This window comes from Nanorana parkeri, unplaced genomic scaffold (genome assembly GCF_000935625.1).
Source record: "Nanorana parkeri isolate BGI_ZX_2015 unplaced genomic scaffold, ASM93562v1 scaffold1266, whole genome shotgun sequence".
NCBI lineage: Eukaryota > Metazoa > Chordata > Amphibia > Anura > Dicroglossidae > Nanorana > Nanorana parkeri.
Genome location: NW_017307534.1, coordinates 137,274 through 155,233, shown reverse-complemented (window position 1 = coordinate 155,233; position 17,960 = coordinate 137,274). Strand labels below are relative to the sequence as shown.

Here is a 17,960-nt window from a genome sequence, read left to right as displayed (position 1 = left end):
TAGACGCTAGCATGGTTCTCTAATTTCCAGCCACATACAACCACAGTCTGAGTTTTTGGTGGTGTTGGCCTAACAAGTGTCCGTTGTTTTACATTTATGAACTGTGTCCATGTGTTGTCTTCTCCTCCAGATTCTTTATAAAGAGAAGGACTCGGACAATCCACCTTATTTCTGGTTGGTGGAAGGAAACGCCTCTCGCAGTGCCCAGCTGACCACCCTGGGGAAGTACGTTCTGTATGAGATCCAGGTCTTGGCGTTCACCAGGATAGGAGACGGTGTGGCCAGCACCCCGGCTATTCTAGAGAGAACTCTGGATGATGGTGAGATTTCCTTTTTTTTTTTTTTTAGTCATGGCACCGTTTTAAAAAAAATGCAAAATCTCAAGGCACCTCAGTCTAAAAGTCTAAAAAAAAAAAAGACCTGTGGCCCCTCCATAATCCATACCAGACTCTTATCCCAGACAAGGGTCTGGTATGGTTCTTAAAGGGGCACACCATGTAAGAGCCCACAAAAAATGGAGTTCCTTCCTTTTAAATCAGGAGCCTGCACATCTCTTCACATTAAAGCCCTCCCCCCATTAACATCAGAGCCCCCCTTTACATCAGAGCCCCCCTTTACATCAGGAGCCCTCTTCACATCAGAGCCCCCCTTTACATCAGGAGCCCTCTTCACATCAGAGCCCCCCTTTACATCAGGAGCCCTCTTCACATCAGAGCCCCCCTTTACATCAGGAGCCCTCTTCACATCAGAGCCCCCCTTTACATCAGGAGCCCTCTTCACATCAGAGCCCCCCTTTACATCAGGAGCCCTCTTCACATCAGAGCCCCCCTTTACATCAGGAGCCCTCTTCACATCAGAGCCCCCCTTTACATCAGGAGCCCTCTTCACATCAGAGCCCCCCTTTACATCAGGAGCCCTCTTCACATCAGAGCCCCCCTTTACATCAGGAGCCCTCTTCACATCAGAGCCCCCCTTTACATCAGGAGCCCTCTTCACATCAGAGCCCCCCTTTACATCAGGAGCCCTCTTCACATGAGGACCCCCCTCCTTTTGAGATCAGAGACTCCCCTCTCACACTAGGAGCCCCCTCCTTTTACATCAATAGTCCCCCTCCACATCAGCCTGAAGAGCGCCCCTTTCACATCCCAGTCCCCCCTTTCATATTGGAGACCCCTTCTCATCATATCAGAGTCCTGTCTGCACCGTGGATTGACATGAACATTTCAAGGCTCCCCGGCGGAAGGCTGAAGGCACCCTGGTTAAGTAAAGGTTTCTATGGAAGACATAAAAGCATTCCAGATGACAAGGTCGCAGTTACATTGTGTGCGTTTTCTGTGTAAGTGTGTTTGTAACAAATAGTGTCAGTATTGTACAAGTAATGATGGAGCCTGTTCAATGTTTGATCCATTTGACACCTTGAAGTGATATGGGTATCACGTGTTACATGTATTGTAGATGGAAATGTTTGATGTCTTTCAATAAACCAAATGAAAAAAAGAAATTTGTTCTCCCTTCATTTACCTTTCTTTTCTGGTTCTGCCCTTCACCTTTTCTTCTTCTTTTTTCTAGTTCCGGGTCCCCCAGTCGGAATCTTGTTTCCCGAGGTGAGAACGACATCTGTCCGCCTCATCTGGCAGCCGCCAGCGGCCCCCAATGGCATCATTCTGGGTAAGAACCTGGATTTGCGTTCTGGTTTCCATAGCAATGGAGACGTATTTCCCATGTCTTGGATTGATGGTGCTGCGTTGCTCATTAACCTCTTCATGATAGGGGCCATCCCAATCTTTATGTCAAGGGAGCCATTGCTGACTTCCATCTGAGAATGCTAATTGTCTGGCTGTTATGTTGACTCACTGTCTATAATACTTTGAATATGCGCGCTTGGAAAAATTATGCTGATCAGGAAATCTTCCATTTGTGCTCCTGCATTGTCAGCTTGTCCAATGGAGGCTGCAAGGGGCTGTTCGAGCACACATTACACAGATATGGTCTACTATAGTCATCAGGAAACCCACCCTAAGCAATGTCATGCAGCCATCGCCGGAGTGCATCTGGGCAAGAATTGGCTGCAGAGAGGCTGCAGGAGATCAGCAGCACTGAGCTGGAGCCAAGGCTGAAAGAAGAGTGAAACTTATTTTGCTGTTTTGAGGAATACGTGGCGCCATGGCACTGAAAGTCATTCAGTTGGGGGTTTACAGCTACTTTAATAGTGGAAGGCTGGAAAAGCCATACTTAGTCATGTGACCACCATCAGCGAATGACATCAGATGTTTGACTGCTGTAATTCAGTAAACCAATATTGTATTCTTTCCCCTCCCCCAACAGCCTATCAGATAACTCACCGGCTCAATACAACCAACGCCAACACCGCTACTGTGGACGTTCTAAACCCGAGTGTCCGGCAGTATACCGCCACTGGACTGAGGCCGGAGTCCGTCTACTTGTTCAGGATCACCGCGCAGACTCGTAAAGGATGGGGAGAGGCGGCCGAAGCGCTGGTGGTCACCACGGAGAAGCGAGGTACAGGGCTGCATGTTTTAGATGAGCCCCGTCTTGTTAAATTTGAGTGTATCTAAACCCAATTTCTTTACATTTAAGGAGAGTAGGGAAGGGTTAGAATCCTCATTGTTTTTGACTTTGCTGTCTGGGTCCTGTTGGGGGAATTTAGCATCACTTCCTGTACTGGAGACACACAACAGGAAGGGAGAAGAAATCTCTCTAAAGTCAGGGGACATCCCATCTAAGACCGGTGTCCCCAATGGAAGATTTCCGTCTCGCCTCCTGTTCCGGTAACATTTTGGATTTCCCATCACTCCCTCTCTTGGGGACACCAGAAGAGCTGATTGTTGTATGCTTCTTCAGCCTGCTTGGTTATTGGCCCTCTGGGCACTGTGTGCATTCTTTTGACCCATGAATACCTATCATTTTGAACGTTTCTTCTTTCCACACGTGTGGGAGCCGCTGCTGACCTACTTCTGCTTCCTTTTTGTGGCCAGACCCTCCAATTACTTCAGAGATCCATCAGGGTACGGGGGACACCATCAGGGTACGGGGGACACCATCAGTTTCACGGAACTGAGAATTCTCATTCAGGTATCTCCCCACTGGGAGAGATTGCTCATCAAATATAAGAAGCCAACATGTGATTTTAGTATCTCCAGCAATCACATAATGTTGGATTCATCTTCCTGGAAACCATATTTATATCTGTATTGCAGAGCGTCCTCAGCCACCCAGCAAGCCTGGGGTTGTACAGGAAGACGTGAAGTCACGGACTGTCCTCCTGACGTGGGAACCCGGAAGTGATGGCCTGTCTCCCGTCCGTTACTACACCGTCCAGACCCGAGAATTGCCCAAGGGGCGTTGGGTTGTCCACTCCTCCTCCATCAGTCACAATGCCACCTCGGCTGTCGTGGATAGGTGAGCGTTCATTGTGAAAGATCAGAGACCTGTCTGTGGTCTGTAAAAAAGAGCCGCCACTCACTACGATGGTCTCCTTTACAGGCTGAAACCTTTCACATCCTACAAGTTCAGAGTGAAAGCCACCAATGACATCGGGGACAGCGAATATAGCGAAGAATCGGAATCCCTTACAACTCTGCAGGCTGGTGAGTCACATGACCTTAATATATGTATGTTGGTTTACTTTTTTTGCAGGTAACATAAATACAACCTGCTTACCTTCTGAGCTCTTCTTGTTAAAGGGTCTGTCATCTTAAGTAAGAATCGGTGAAATCGTGTTTTTTTTTAATGCAATTAACTTTCTGCATATATTGTACAAATTTTGGCAAAATTTTCACATTTTGGCAAATGCCAAAGAGGCAGTGGGGAAGACAATAAGGTGGTCTCCAGTTTGTTGCTGAATGCGGATAAGCCCTTGAGAGAATAAAATAATACAATGTAATTGCAGTAAACATAAGACTAGATAGGAAGACATCACCCCCATCTCACCCCCAACAAACTCTTAGTATTCTGACTCTGATTGTTGTATTAGCAATCTATCCCTTACTGAGACCTCTATGCCTGGCTTGTGTAAGTAGATACAATCACTGCGGATAATCCTTATCAGATAGCGGAACTCGCCAAATACCTTTTCATCCACGAGGTGCTTTATTGCATGCAGCAGGTTACAGTAGACAACGGGATACAGCAGATGAATGAACAGATGGTATTGGAAGGTCAGAGATGGTAATGTTTCCAAGTAAGCATATACATGTGGCAATATTACAGTCAGCCATAACACCAGAAACAACTACCTCATGCAGAAATGGAAATACATCATAAATGGGAGGGAACACGGATAACGTGGTGCACTAACCAAAATGACCACAAGATGGCAGTATAATAACCAGCTACTCATGCCAATGAGCAAATGCCTTAAGGAAATTTAGCTATATCAATTTACAATTGTATGAACATTAACTATGCACATTTTCCCATGTTTTATCCTTTAAAAGGAGCCTGTAAATACAGAAAAGTACCCTTTTGATCTGGCAGCATGTTTGTGGCCTGGGTGGTGTCAGCCCTGCCCATTGGTTTTATAATGGCAGAGAAATACCTGTTCATTTGTCAGCATGTGTGTGTGTGTGTGTGTGTGATGTGAGTGGTATCAGCCTTGCCCATTAAACTTCTCCCGCACTCCAAGTGCACTCTTATACACTGCACTGGGACTTATCGACTTGTAGTCCAAGATAAAAACTGGGAGCACACAGGGCAGCTCTAATTTTCTGGCAGGATCAGCAGGTATTTTTTTTTAACTGATCAAACAGATATAACAAATGGCTGTTAGTGCTTGGGGCATTACAGGGTTAGGGACAGGGGCATCCGGATCCTTTGTGCTGCCTGAGGCCAGGTGGAGGGGCTCGGGAAGGATGGGAGAATTTCTGGTGGTTCACTCACTCAAGCAGGAGGGTGGGGGAGATGCTGGTCGGGGAGTGATGTCTCTGCCCAGGCATGCAGTAACAAAGGTGCCGCTCTGACCAACCCAGAAAAGAGGTGTATCAATGTGACTGGATGCTGCAGTGTAATTGTACAGGTGCCATGATATGCAGTGTGGTGGGAAATTTTACAAACTGGCCTCCCTAATTAACCTTCTACTATCAACATGAAATGGTGACAAGAGAAGAACACGAGCCCCAAGAAGATGTAGAAGATATCCAGCTGTGGGGTCAGTGGGGGTGATGGAGCAGTTGCGGTGAAGGGAAAAATGCTCTGATGTAACGGGTATTGCTGAATCTCTGCTTAATTCTTCACATTACTGGTTTGTCGGTAATCCTAGGCAGGACCTCTTTTGGAGGGATGAGGTAAATAGAAAAGGTGGTAGTATCTGTCAGATGACCTTGTTGTGGAGAGTGTGATTGTGCTGGAATTACATATGGATATGCATACCGCTAATAAACTACCGGCGCATGTTACAGCCCCCCAAGTATTAATGTGGAAGTAGGAACTCTGCTCCTTCCACAGATCGAATGTTGGGCTGGTAAAGGGGCTGTAATGGGAGGTGTTAACTACCTCGAAATGCTTCCAAATCTTATACCAATTGTGTTTTATATATAGACAGATTAGAAATATAAAGAGACAATGTTACAGTACTAAATACAATAAAGAAATCACTTAATCCGTATACAATATAGAAGCCGTAAGGTGGTATGATAAGAAATAATGTCAATATATGTCTGTGAAGGTTCTCATTCATCCCGGTCATGGTATACAATATATTTTCCCAAGCTTATACCCAAAAAAAATAAAAGTGCGAAATGTAGGTGTCCATATTTCCAGCTCAAAGAAGCAGATCACCAGCACTCAATAGTAAAGCTGAATATGTCCTTTACGCCATGTAACGTCAGCTTTTTGGATCACTGTGACGTCTTTGTCCAATAAAAAGGGCATGTTCAGCTTTACTATTGAGTGCTGGTGATCTGCTTCTTTGGTCTGTGTTTGCACGGCGCCATCCGTGGTTATCACTGCGAGCACCATTTTTATTTATTGGCCGGGACTGCTGCGAGGTGTGCGGAGGGCTCCTCCATCGACCTACATATTTCCAGCTCCTCATCGTCCTACAAAGTTCTCATTTAGTATAACACGTGAATGAACACATCCAAAGATGCCGATTCCTGGGGGTAGATTGAGGTACTAAAATAAATGATTACAAATAACTCCAAAAAAATAGTCAGATTCTCCGGCCTCCGGGTCAGAAATCACTATAGGACAGCGCAACTTTCTCCGTGGATCGATCGATCCAGCTCAGAATCGTTACCATCGCTCATTGTACACTCATTAGGACAGACAGAGGAATACCCAACGTTGTGTAGCCGATCGTGTATTCCGTGCAAGTTAAAAACACTCAAAGCACCAACAGCGTAACCCCCCCGATGATGCTCCTATACACACTCCCGGCCCGCGTGTCACCGCTATCATCACGTGGCCTCCACATACTGCATGTTTCGTACAAAGCAGACCTCTAAGTACCAGTCCTGTTTGCAGGTGACACCACTATGTAGAGGAATAAAGTCCATACACGATGTCTCTGACTTACAAGATGACCTGAATGCTGTCTGATTGGGCAACAACATGGGCAATACATCAACCTAGATGTTAATAAACGGGGATTCCGGATTGGTGGCTCCTAAGGTTTTGATGCATATCCTGCGTGTTCCAGATTTAGGCCCGGTTCACACCTGAACGTTTTGTAGCGCGTTCAACGCTCGACGAACGCTCTACAAAACGCTCAAACATCTAAATCCCATTGTATTCAATGGGTCTGGTTCACACCTTGCTGTATTTCCGCCCGTCCCAAACGCGCTACAAAACGGCCTACGCCCAAAGAAGTACATGTTCTTCTTTGGGGCGTTTTGGTCTCGCGTTTCCATTGGGATACAGCCAAGTAGCCCTCGGAAACGGGCGTTATTCAATACGCCTAGGTGTGAACCCAGACTTACAGCTCCTGCAAATTTATGTGCAGATTCACCTGGGAGAATTTTCCTTAAATTGTGATGCACATTGTGACCTTTGAACTAGGATCATTGCCTTTTCTTTTAGGGTTTTTTTTGTATTATTATATATTGTATTTCATTTTATTGTTGATTTGAGGTCAGCGGTCACTTTTAGCTGCGTTCCCGTTGTACTTTGGGGGTTTTTTTCTTTTATTTATTTTGGGGGTATATTGTTTTTGGTTTTTTTATTGAATCTTTTTTTCTTATAAACCCTTTTGTTTCTTGGGTGGCAGTTCAGGGTTTTTGCTTATTTTGTGTTAGGGCAATTTTTTAGGTCTGGAGTACAAAAAGTGAGTCGTTCAATTGTTACTGATCATCTGTTCTTCACGCCGCTGAATGTCTGCAAGAAAAGAAAACATTTAGTGTACAGTTACACCTCAACCACAATGCATTATATCACCCCCATCCCTATACAAAGGAAGTTAAGCATACACAAGTTAGGCCTATTACCTCTAATTAAACTGTCCAGCTGCTGTGTCGTCTGCCATCTTTGAATTCCTTATGAGAGTGCGATAGAACTCAGAAATCAAGTTGCCACTCACCTTTAACACTCTGAGGCTCATCATTTGCTTGGGGGGGGGGCCCATCTGTTCTACATCTGTGTGACCAAAAAGATACTTACTCCTCGCCCCAACCTTCACCAAGTTGCTCCATATTGCCATCTGAATGTTTATGTGAGAACCGATGGATATCTTACATGGTGGTGAATTAACTTAAATCCACAAATCATTTTGTTTTATTGGGGGGTACACAGCGACCCCACAGGTGGAGAACCACTGGCGTACGCCGTCAGAATAAAAAAAAAAAACACTATAGGAATGCATAGCTAGATTCCTATTGTTCCTATTGGCTATTTCACTTTGCAACAGCCAATAGCAAACTAGCTTTTGCACCCGCCCTCTGCTGCTGTCAATCACTAGAAGAGGACCTGATGGAGAACTTCAGGTCCCCCTCTGCTGATTGGCAGCAGCAGAGGGTGGGTGCAATAGCTAGTTTGCTATTGGCTTTTGCAAAGTGAAATAGCCAATAGGAATCTAGCTATGAATTCATATGGTGGGGAAAAAAACGATCGCAGTGAAAGGTTTACTCTGCTCTATTGACACCCGAGGGGGGGATGCAGACACATCTGAGGACTGAAAGGTATGGGGTAGGGGGTGCAGACACCTTTAAGAACAGGTGAGCTGCAATATACTCCGACTGCAGTGTACTATATTTACATATACTCTAAATTTTTGAGCTGCAGTGTATGTACAGTCCTCAGATTCTTCTACCCTCACTGATTGTTGGAACGATTACCCAATCAGGTTCACAGCTCAATAAAGGCAGAGTTGCTCTTAAATCTTACGCAGGTATCTTGGAACCACCAGTCCCCCCTCTATACATAGAAGGCAGCATGGAGGGGGCTCGGTGAAGGGGCTGGTTTTCACCCAGCACACCATCATGTTGAAAAAGCAAAATATTTTATTGCCAATAGCTGTATCTCGTCGGCAAGGGCTTTCATCAGACTTAGAGACCCTGCGAGGCTCCAAAAGCACTTGCCGACGAGATACAGCTATTGGAGAAAATATTGACAATAAAATATTTTGCTTTTTCAACATGAGATATTTTTCTATTGTTCATGTGTGGCGGTGCCATCCGCAGTCATTTCGAGCACCCATCTTCATCAAGTGGAAATTCCTGGTAAGGAGTGCGGTATGGTTCCTGTGTCTGGTTTTCACCCAGGTCGTATAAAGGAGATCTGCCTGTCCTCATAATCCAGATAGACCGTCTCGTGGAATATTGCTTATCCCACCGCCACAAGCACAATCTGCACGAACACCAAGAGCCGACGTTTTCTCCAAGGATGGAGTGGTCTCCTCTCTGCTCTATACTGGGGTAACACACCCCAATCCCCCAGCTTCCTGATCTACTGGTCTCCACAACCTAGTAATGGCACCCCCCGAGGAGAAGCTTCTCCTACTCATCACCTGATACTTCTCGAATCTTTCTGGATTCGTGGATGACTTTTCGTCTATATGTGCCCAACACACCGTTCTTAACATACTCGGGACCCTGCAAACCTAATGCTGGATCTAAACACAGCTACCCACAGCCTCAAAATTTAACGTATAACACAAAATATTTGCTCATTTCATGACATATCAAAAACCTGTGTACGTGTCTGAGAAGGCCAGGTCTCCTACAGCTTCAATCTTTGTATCATCTCTGTCCCCAGCTTCAGATAAGTCTCCTCTATCTTACAATATCGGAACTCAGACAGTCAGTGGGTCCATCATATTAAGTGACTCCACCTGGTGTCCTCCATGTTTTCCATCCAGCCTGCAGGACACACAGATACAGGTAGCGTCCTCGGTATGACCATGGTCCAGGATCTTCTTCTGGAACATTTTCTATCTCTTACATACCTGGTTGGTGGAATCAAAGCAAGTTGTATTGTTCTATTACATTTCCTCAGATGGATATCACACATGGAGGTCTCATACTGTAGACAGGACTTTGTGGCAGGGACAGGAGATTTGCAGTAAGTACAGTAGATCCCAGTCTCCTCCCGAGCTGACAGCATATCTCGATAAGCCTTTGCTATCTTAAGGAACCCCAGGTTCCTCTTCAGTTCGGGCCTCGTCTTATAAATCTGCTTACAATCAGGGCATTCGGAGCCCCCCTTTTCCCTGGTGGTCCCATGGCTGAGTGATACAGTTCTGGCAGAAGCTGGGTCCACATGGCAGGGTGACTGGATCATGATAAATGTCTATGCAGCTCAGAGCTCAAATCAGCAGATGACATTGGTAAAACCCGGGAAGAAAACAAAAAAAGTGAATCGTAAAATCACAACACTTATAGGTGCACAAGGGTGCTTGTGGTCCTCCCCCGAAGATGAAGGGCCATGAAATCCACCTAGCCAAAGCCAGGAAGACCCCAATCCTCAGGGACCTACCAAAGCAGGCCCCACACATATTGGGTAGGTTCTCTCCCAAAGATAGACGCATGGGTGGAGGGAGATAATGAAAAAAACTCATAGTGACCACATAAACCTGCCCCCAATTATGAGAACCCAAAGGTACCCACACCTTCTGTTGTCTGTGGGGTCAAAATGTGCTTACTCATGCATAAAACCAGTGCTTGAAATAAATAACATGGAAGTGTAAAACCCTTGCAGCTACAAAATACTGCACAGGAAAAGAGTGTTTAAGATGTCATGACCTAATCACAGGAAATCATAAGGCAGGATATCACTCTTGGCTGACTATCTACCCCCAGGGGGGCAAAGCACCACAAGCCTCTGTACTTCCTACTCTCTAGCCAAGAGTGGGACCATTATTATTATTACATAGTATTTATATAGCGCCAACAGTTTGCGCAGCGCTTTACAATATAAGGCAGACATTACAATACAAGACAGGATGGTAAGGAGGGCCCTGAGGGCTTACAATCTGAAAGAGGAGGGGGAAATGATACATGAGGAGAGAGCTGTGTAGGGATGAATTGTTTGAAAACATGATGGTTGAGTGCTTAGGTTAAGGTGGGATTGGCTTCCCTGAAGAGATATCTTTAGGGAGCACCTAAAGACAGTCAAGGTGGGAGAGCAGAGTGGAAACTTAGAGTACTATTTTGAGACTCCCTAGTCACCTACTCCTTTGCAGGTTTTTGCCGAGAGTGAGTCTTTCACACTCTTTTTCACCTTACGGTGACTATTTTCCCTGCAGTGCTGCATTAGGCTAATTTGCATAAATCCTGCATGACCCATTTTTCCACTTAGGGAGACTGTTTTACGGCCGTGATTTGAATATTCGTTGCATGAACCAATACATATGCAGTAACTACTCCTGAAACACTCTGCTCTGCTGGAGGACTCTGCTCCTTCCTCCTTGGGGTCTCTGACTTCTGATCAGCATGTTTTATTGATCTGGGATCCCCTTAAGATGAATGGCTGTCAGCGTGTCTCCTGTGTGTTGCATGTGTCTTTGGCCATGCCATGTTTCAGATTCTCAGATAGACATCGGTGGCAATTGGGAATATATCTTATATAAAGAATATCACTGCGGGGTAGATTTTGCTTCTTCCACCTCTACATACCCCGTGTCATTGGGATGGGGGAGTGTTATGAAGGATGCACCGACATATTGCTGGGATGATTGGTTCATATCCTTAGTACATTAGAATGAGTTGTGTCGGCGCAAAATTCTGCACACAATGGGAAAATCGAAGTAATGATTTAGAGATTTTGCCATAAATTCAACTTGTAACATTGTATCCTCTGCGTCAACATTGTATCAATATCATTTAAACATCGTAACACAACACACTACTGTACAGCCAGACATCTCCACCGGCCTGGCTGAGGAGCTTGTGTAGGTGCAGCCAGTCCTTAAAGGGAATCCGTCCATAAGGAAAGAGGCCGCAGCAGTTCACTCCTGTGGCGGCGGCCATGCTGGATAAATCGTCCGCTCGCCGTTTCACTCTTTCCCTTCGCCAGGAGAGTGACACATACACTTCAAATACTTCAGCTGTAGTCAAGTCATCACTGGCATACACTGAATTCCTTACCTGTATTGTTCTTTATAAGAGAGGGAACCTATAGGGAATGCTCATGCTTTGTTGCAGTGCTGAACAAAATAAAAAAAAATGACTCAGCTCCTGACAACTAGTGACATCACAGGTTGCCATGAGCTGCGCGGGATGCCGGCCAGAGCGTCCCAGAGCAGAGCTGGATGTGGAGATGTGCATGCCCCTTTCACATCTTCCTGCTTGACTTTTAGCAACCTGGGACACCCTGGCAGGAAAGGGGGTGGCAGGCACACTGCAAACATTGTGCCGCAGAGCGGCCATGCTGCTCTACCTGCTGCCCCATGTGACCCTAAGGGCCCGTTCACCCCAGACAAAGTTCATTCCGGCCCGATTCTGGAAGCACAATTTATTCGGACTGGACCGCAGGCATTGATGTGCCTTGCATTCGCGTGCGGCTGATCGCATTGCGACCGGAGGGCGTGGCTACGGTGCCATTGAGGTCAATGCACCGCCACGCCCCCACCCACCCCACAACAAACTGAGCCAGCCGCAATACGAACTAGTGCGTTCCGGCCAGAATCGGGCTGAATTGCACTGTGTCTGGTGTGAACGGGCCCTAAGAGATGCCATCTACAGCAACAGTCTCCGGCTGCCTCATAGGGATGGCCATGGTTAGGAATAACATATACTGTAATGGCTACTTTTCTCTCCTGAGATACTCAATGATAGCAGACATGCGACAGTACTTGGGCCTGAGCAGCCAATCGCCTGACCCAAATGCTGTCACATGGGAAAGAACATTGACATCATCCACTCAGGTAACCGCCTACACGATCCAACAGCAGTTCTTACCCAGGATGGACTCCCGCAGAGGGGAGGCGATATGGGAGCGCGCCATTGGGCAAATATAAAGTGTTTGAAGATCTCCTTAACTGATCTGACTACAATAATAAACTGAAATGTGATTGGTTGCCATAGGCCGGCCCTTTACAGGTCACCATTGCTCATTGTACGGTCTTACGCTGCATGTTTAATTCTATAACTATGTATTTTTTATTATACACAGCTCCCGACGACTCTCCGTTCGTTATTTCGGTGACGCCGCACACGACAACCTCGGTGTTAATTCGCTGGCAGGTAAGGAATATCTCGGAAACGTCTTTTGTATTTTCCTGCACCAAGAACGGGAAATGGAGATGAGCATTCGTTTGTCTTGCCAGCCGCCAGCAGAAGACAAGATCAACGGAATCCTTCTGGGGTTTCGGATCCGCTACCGCGAACTGGTCTACGACGGGATGAGAAGTTTCACTGTGCACAACATCAAGAACCCGGACACCAAATGGGCCGAGCTGACCTGTAAGTTACATCGACATCAGCCACAGTGTGTATGCATAGGGCACCGGGGCCTACAGGACAAAGGGGGCCACCCATAGAGATGACTGGCGCCAGATGTACCATTTCTAGGGACCAACACAGGACCATTTGTTCTAACCTTCCCCATAAGCTACACTCTTGGTGTGGAGAATGGTGTCCACGTGATGCTTTTGATCCTTCACCCCCAACTGCTGAAGGCTCTAGTTACTAATAAACAGCCAACTTACGGCAAGCGGGCGACATTCAGGCTAATTCTGTGTTCTTGGGGTTGATAGTTTATGATTGGTCAATGCCATTTTGGGATTGTATCATCTTTGGTGGTTCAACATGGGTAAAGCTAAGCATGGATGAGCACATCTGGCTATACTTTTGTTGGCCTTCTAAAGCGAGGAGAAGTTTTCCCGTGTGTAAGCTCCTCTGGCCAAGACTAAGGACTCTCCCCACCCCCGCTGACAGTGCTGGTTACTGGCTATGGGTCATCCAGGCACCCTGCACTATATCATGGGAGTGCAGGGAGGGAGTCATATCCTCGGCACACTTGGACGTACTGGGTATGCCATTTTGCTCCCAGTGGCCAAGTAGAACAGTAGGGTAGCCAAGGGAAGGCAAGGATAAGCAGCTGTGATTGGAGGATAAGTGAGCCTGTTGCTTTTCCCTTTATGCTGTAATGTCACAGTACTGTATAGTATAGAACTCTCTTATCTTTTCCATTCATTATGCCTCCGCTGCCTATGTGTAATAAGCATTGGCCAACTGCTGGCTCCTACTGTATGTAAAGTCCAGTTGAATTCTTACACCTTTTCCCACTATTTATAGCCATTTAGCTCCACCCATACTTTATGGCTCGTGGCTGATTTTGCTAGGAACTGCCTTAAAATATCTTTTTCTCTAAGTGAAATTGCTGCTTCCTGCCCTCACACTGCAGTGGTCTCTGTTGGCATAGCTAAATAATAGCCACACCCCTCAACACAAGTGTACCCGCACAGACTTTTATTGCAGAGAAGGGGAGGGGGGCCTATCATAGTTGGTCTGTTACTGAACTCTGATTACGGAGTGCACTGGATTACCGGGAGCACTCTGGTTCGTATCAGACTTCACATTCATATTTAGACTCCCCGCACAAGTGCTGTATCAGGATAGTGGCGCCAGGACCATAAAATGGAAGTTGGCAGTTCTGCTTTTCTATTTCTGTGACTTCAGTCAGGCTTTAACTCTGACCCTAGGCCAGAAAGTAGAACTCTGGCAGAACTCCTTACCATGGCACACTGAACATTTTATGATAATGCAATGTTACCCTATACCAGTGGTGGCGAACCTTGGCACTCCAGGTGTTTTGGAACTACAAGTCCCATGAGGCATTGCAAGGCTCTGACAGCCATAACTCCCAGAGGCAGATGCATGTTGGGATTTGTAGTTTTGGCACAGCTGGAGTGCCAAGGTTCGCCACCACTGCCCTATACTGTCAGACTGACATACTGTATGTAGCCTCATCCAATTAATGAACTGCTGCGCACCCAAGCACGTAGGGGCCGATTGCCCTTGCAGAGCCTGTTGAAGGATAACGGAACAAGATAAATGAGACACAGCAGAGTTCCCCTTTACCTCATTTGACCTCACAAGACCGCGGCCCTCCTGTGGTTCGGTAAACGCGCTAAGCCTCCCGAGTGCAGGCGTGTGGCAGAAGATTGTGTCTCAGGCAGCTTCACACGAGCTCTTCTCACCTCTGACGAAGCCCTGAGATGTGTGAAGAGAGTCTTTATTAATTAACAGCACGTTCACAGTTTATGGCGTGAGAGAGGTAACTGCAGGCGCATTCGCATCCCAGCGCTAATCACTGCAGTTTCCCCGACGACCGACCTGCCATTTTGTGTTATGAAATAAAGGAAAATGGGTGTTTATAATATTTTGCTGTCGGCAGATTAAAGGGGTCGACCCGCTGAAGCAAACATACACGCTACTTTCGCTGCAGAAGATATTTTCCGATTGGAAATGATTTTTGCGCTTCAAGATTTCCTCGCACGGATCAGCCGAGTTTACCGCTCATTTCATGTTATAGATTTTTGTGGTTTTCTCTAAAATTTTTGATGCTTAAAGAGCCCATTGGGGGTAAAAGCTTCCTCCAGACTCCTCCGCTGCAAGCTCGGCGTCAGATAGTGTTGGAGCATATACGGCGGCAATGATGTCACTCCTCCGTCACGTGACAATACTCGGGCCAACCTGTTAGCGGAGGCCTCAGCATTGTATGGCCCTCGTGCCGTATCCGGCCCTTTGTCTGTTCCTGTCGGGGCATGGACTGATCGCCAACCTGCACTCGGTTATGGCTGACTGACAGCGGATGCGTCGGCATCCACTGCAAGCCACAGCCCAGTGTAGGTTGGTGATCCATCCATGTGCAGACCGTCTTCCTCTTTAGTCGTTGGTTGCTAGGACCGCTGGCATCCTAGCAACCATTGACGGCAGGGGTCCTCCTCGTCTGCAGTCATTGGTTGCTAGGACTGCTGGGCGGTCTTAACCAGCGACAAATATTTTCCCACCCTCAGCATTACAGGAGGACATCCATAATGCTGGGGTGTCTGTCCTTTCCTGCAGCTCCACCTCCGGGCTCCCGCCTGTGGCCTGTCAAGAAAAAAAAATAACCAGGTATGTGCCACATACTATGAGGGGACAATAAGGCCCCCGTTCACACCTACGCCATGCGCAAATGCGGCGTGTGCGTTGTGTTGCATGCACTATTTATTTATTTTTTTACCGCAGTGCGCGGTATTGCAGTACTGTACATTGCAGTTGATCACATTATGGCCAGGAGGTGCGTGCGGGTTGCAGTTCAAATGAATGGCGGCGCAACGCACCTACCGCACTCACCTACATACGGTAAGTGCGTTGTGCGGTACCGTACGTTAATCATATGAAAAACTGGGACCGTAGTGGAGGGCCAAACCAATAGGCCCCATTGGTTCAGTCCTCCACAACAGTCCCAATTTCTCATGTGACCCCTTGGGAAAATGAATTGCCCACCTTTGTATTAGCCACTGGGCCGGCACATTGCAGTGGAGGTCACACACTCACCCGTACCGGGGCATTTTATGGCGGCTGTGACGGAGGAAGGAGAGGCGGGGGGAGCACCGTGCAGGTGAATTTAAGTGGGTTGGTGGATGGCTTTAAAGAGAACCTCTTTGACATGAATACATTGGAATCATTCAAAAGGCAGAAGTCTCGCCACTTATCCCGAACTGTGAGGCTCCTAAAGTTTCCCAAATAAAAAATAGGAGAATGTCGGATATAAAATCACCCTTCTTGGAGATAAATACTGATACAGAATACAAGTTTTCATTGGTTAGAACCCAACTCCAAAAAAAAAAATAGTTTTGGATAGTGCGGGGAAAGAGTTAAAATGTGTTTCAGTTTTATCTGCGTCTGCGACGCCATTAGGGAGATTTTACCCTCGCTTCCCCACAGCTGTGCCACCCATGCGAGCAATGGGGGAAGCGCCATGTCACAGGGGTCAGGAAGGGATGGACAACAATAAAAAAAACATTTTGGAGATATTCCTTACCTGCCAGAATTAAATAAAGTATATTGGATGACGTTAGGCCTTAAAAAAAAGAACTCTAAGAGTGCAAATTAAAGTGCTGCAGGGGACAATGTATCACGGTAATGTGCACTTACCTCCGAGTCAATAGACCGAGAGCTCTGGAAACTCGGTTCTCACTTCCGCCCACCTCGCGCCATTTCCTTCGGGTCCCGGAGCTGCGGTTGACACGGGCCCCTTGAAGACCACAGGGGTGACTACTTCCACTCCAACGTTCAAGAGCGGCAGTCAGAGCTGTGTTTTCCGACATCTCGGTCTAGTGACGGGCGATTTCAGAGGTAAGTGTCCGTTGCATTGTTTCACTTACCCCCTGCAGTGCGTTTATAACGGCCGTTCCTCACCTCTGTGATAACTGTGCGCTTCGACACATTTGGTGAGGCAATTGTCAGTAAAATAATGAAGGCAGTTAAAATACACTTTAAGTGCAGCTTGTTGAATTGGCCCTAAGGCTGCACGTGTGTGCGACTGAAAAACTGCAACCGGTGTCACGACATTCCAGCAATCACAGCGAAATGTGCAGCACAGAACCATAGGGGGGCCTGAACGCAGCTTTATTGTTAACCGTATCGTCCCCAGGGCTCCTGTTCACCATCAGCAGTTTTGCTTAACGTACTGACGTCTATGCTGGGATGTTTGTTATGATCATTTAAAGGGCACGACTGTACAGGACACTTAAAAGGAGAACTATGAGGTCAGTGTTTTTCCCCATAGTTCTCCTTAGGGTAACGGGAGGACACAAACTAGCGTCCTCCCGTTACCCTAAGCTCAGTATACCGCGAGCTAGAGCTCGCGGTATCCTGAGACGCCGCAGCCGGAGCGGATCCCGACATCGATGTCGAGATCTGCCCAGCTGCGTGAGTGACAGCTGGCTCTGCCTATCTAGAGGCAGAGCCAGCTGTACCCGCCCCCTCCCCCGTCCTTTCTGCCAGTCAGCGCTGGTGGATCGGAGCGGGGAGGAGGGAATCCAGCCCCTTCCCTGTCACGGCAGAGAGCCGTGACAGGATCGAGAGGTGAGCGAACGCCGGGATCTGTTCGCTCACCTCCCGATCTACTGAGCCGACCTGTGACAGTCTCATTGTCACAGGTCGGCTAGAACTATGAGGTGAGTGTAAATCACTCATCTCATAGTTCTCCTTTAAGGTTTTCGAAAACACAAGGAGGGGAATTTATCAAAACTGGAGCAGAAAAAAATCTGGAGCAGTTGCCATGGCAACCAATCAGCTTCTCTCTTCAGTTTGTTCAGTTAAGATTTGAAAAGGAAAGAGAGAAGCTGATTGGCTGCCGTGGGCAACTGCTCCAGATTCTTCTGCTCCAGTTTTGATAAATTCCCCTCAAAATCTTTCTACGGAGCAATCTTACCGTAAACAAGTCAATGGCATGAGCCTTATATCTGGGGAACAGTAGTAATTGGTCAAGTAAATACATGTGGCCAGGGCTAGATTTACTCTCTCTGCTGCCCTAAGGCCAGGTTCCTCAATGCACCCCCCCCCCACCCGCCA

At 47.0% G+C, this 17,960-nt stretch overlaps 1 protein-coding gene across 1 annotated transcript in view; it reads left to right on the top strand.

The window, feature by feature from the left end:
• SDK2 (sidekick cell adhesion molecule 2) overlaps positions 1–17,960 on the top strand; it is an 83,720-nt gene that overhangs the window by 3,891 nt on the left and 61,869 nt on the right. Inside the window, exons 4-10 of the mRNA XM_018568952.1 lie at positions 131–320; positions 1,570–1,668; positions 2,326–2,520; positions 3,219–3,420; positions 3,505–3,608; positions 12,565–12,635; positions 12,719–12,858. Coding sequence (XP_018424454.1) covers positions 131–320; positions 1,570–1,668; positions 2,326–2,520; positions 3,219–3,420; positions 3,505–3,608; positions 12,565–12,635; positions 12,719–12,858 — 1,001 coding nt within the window. The remainder of the gene's footprint in view (positions 1–130; positions 321–1,569; positions 1,669–2,325; positions 2,521–3,218; positions 3,421–3,504; positions 3,609–12,564; positions 12,636–12,718; positions 12,859–17,960) is intronic.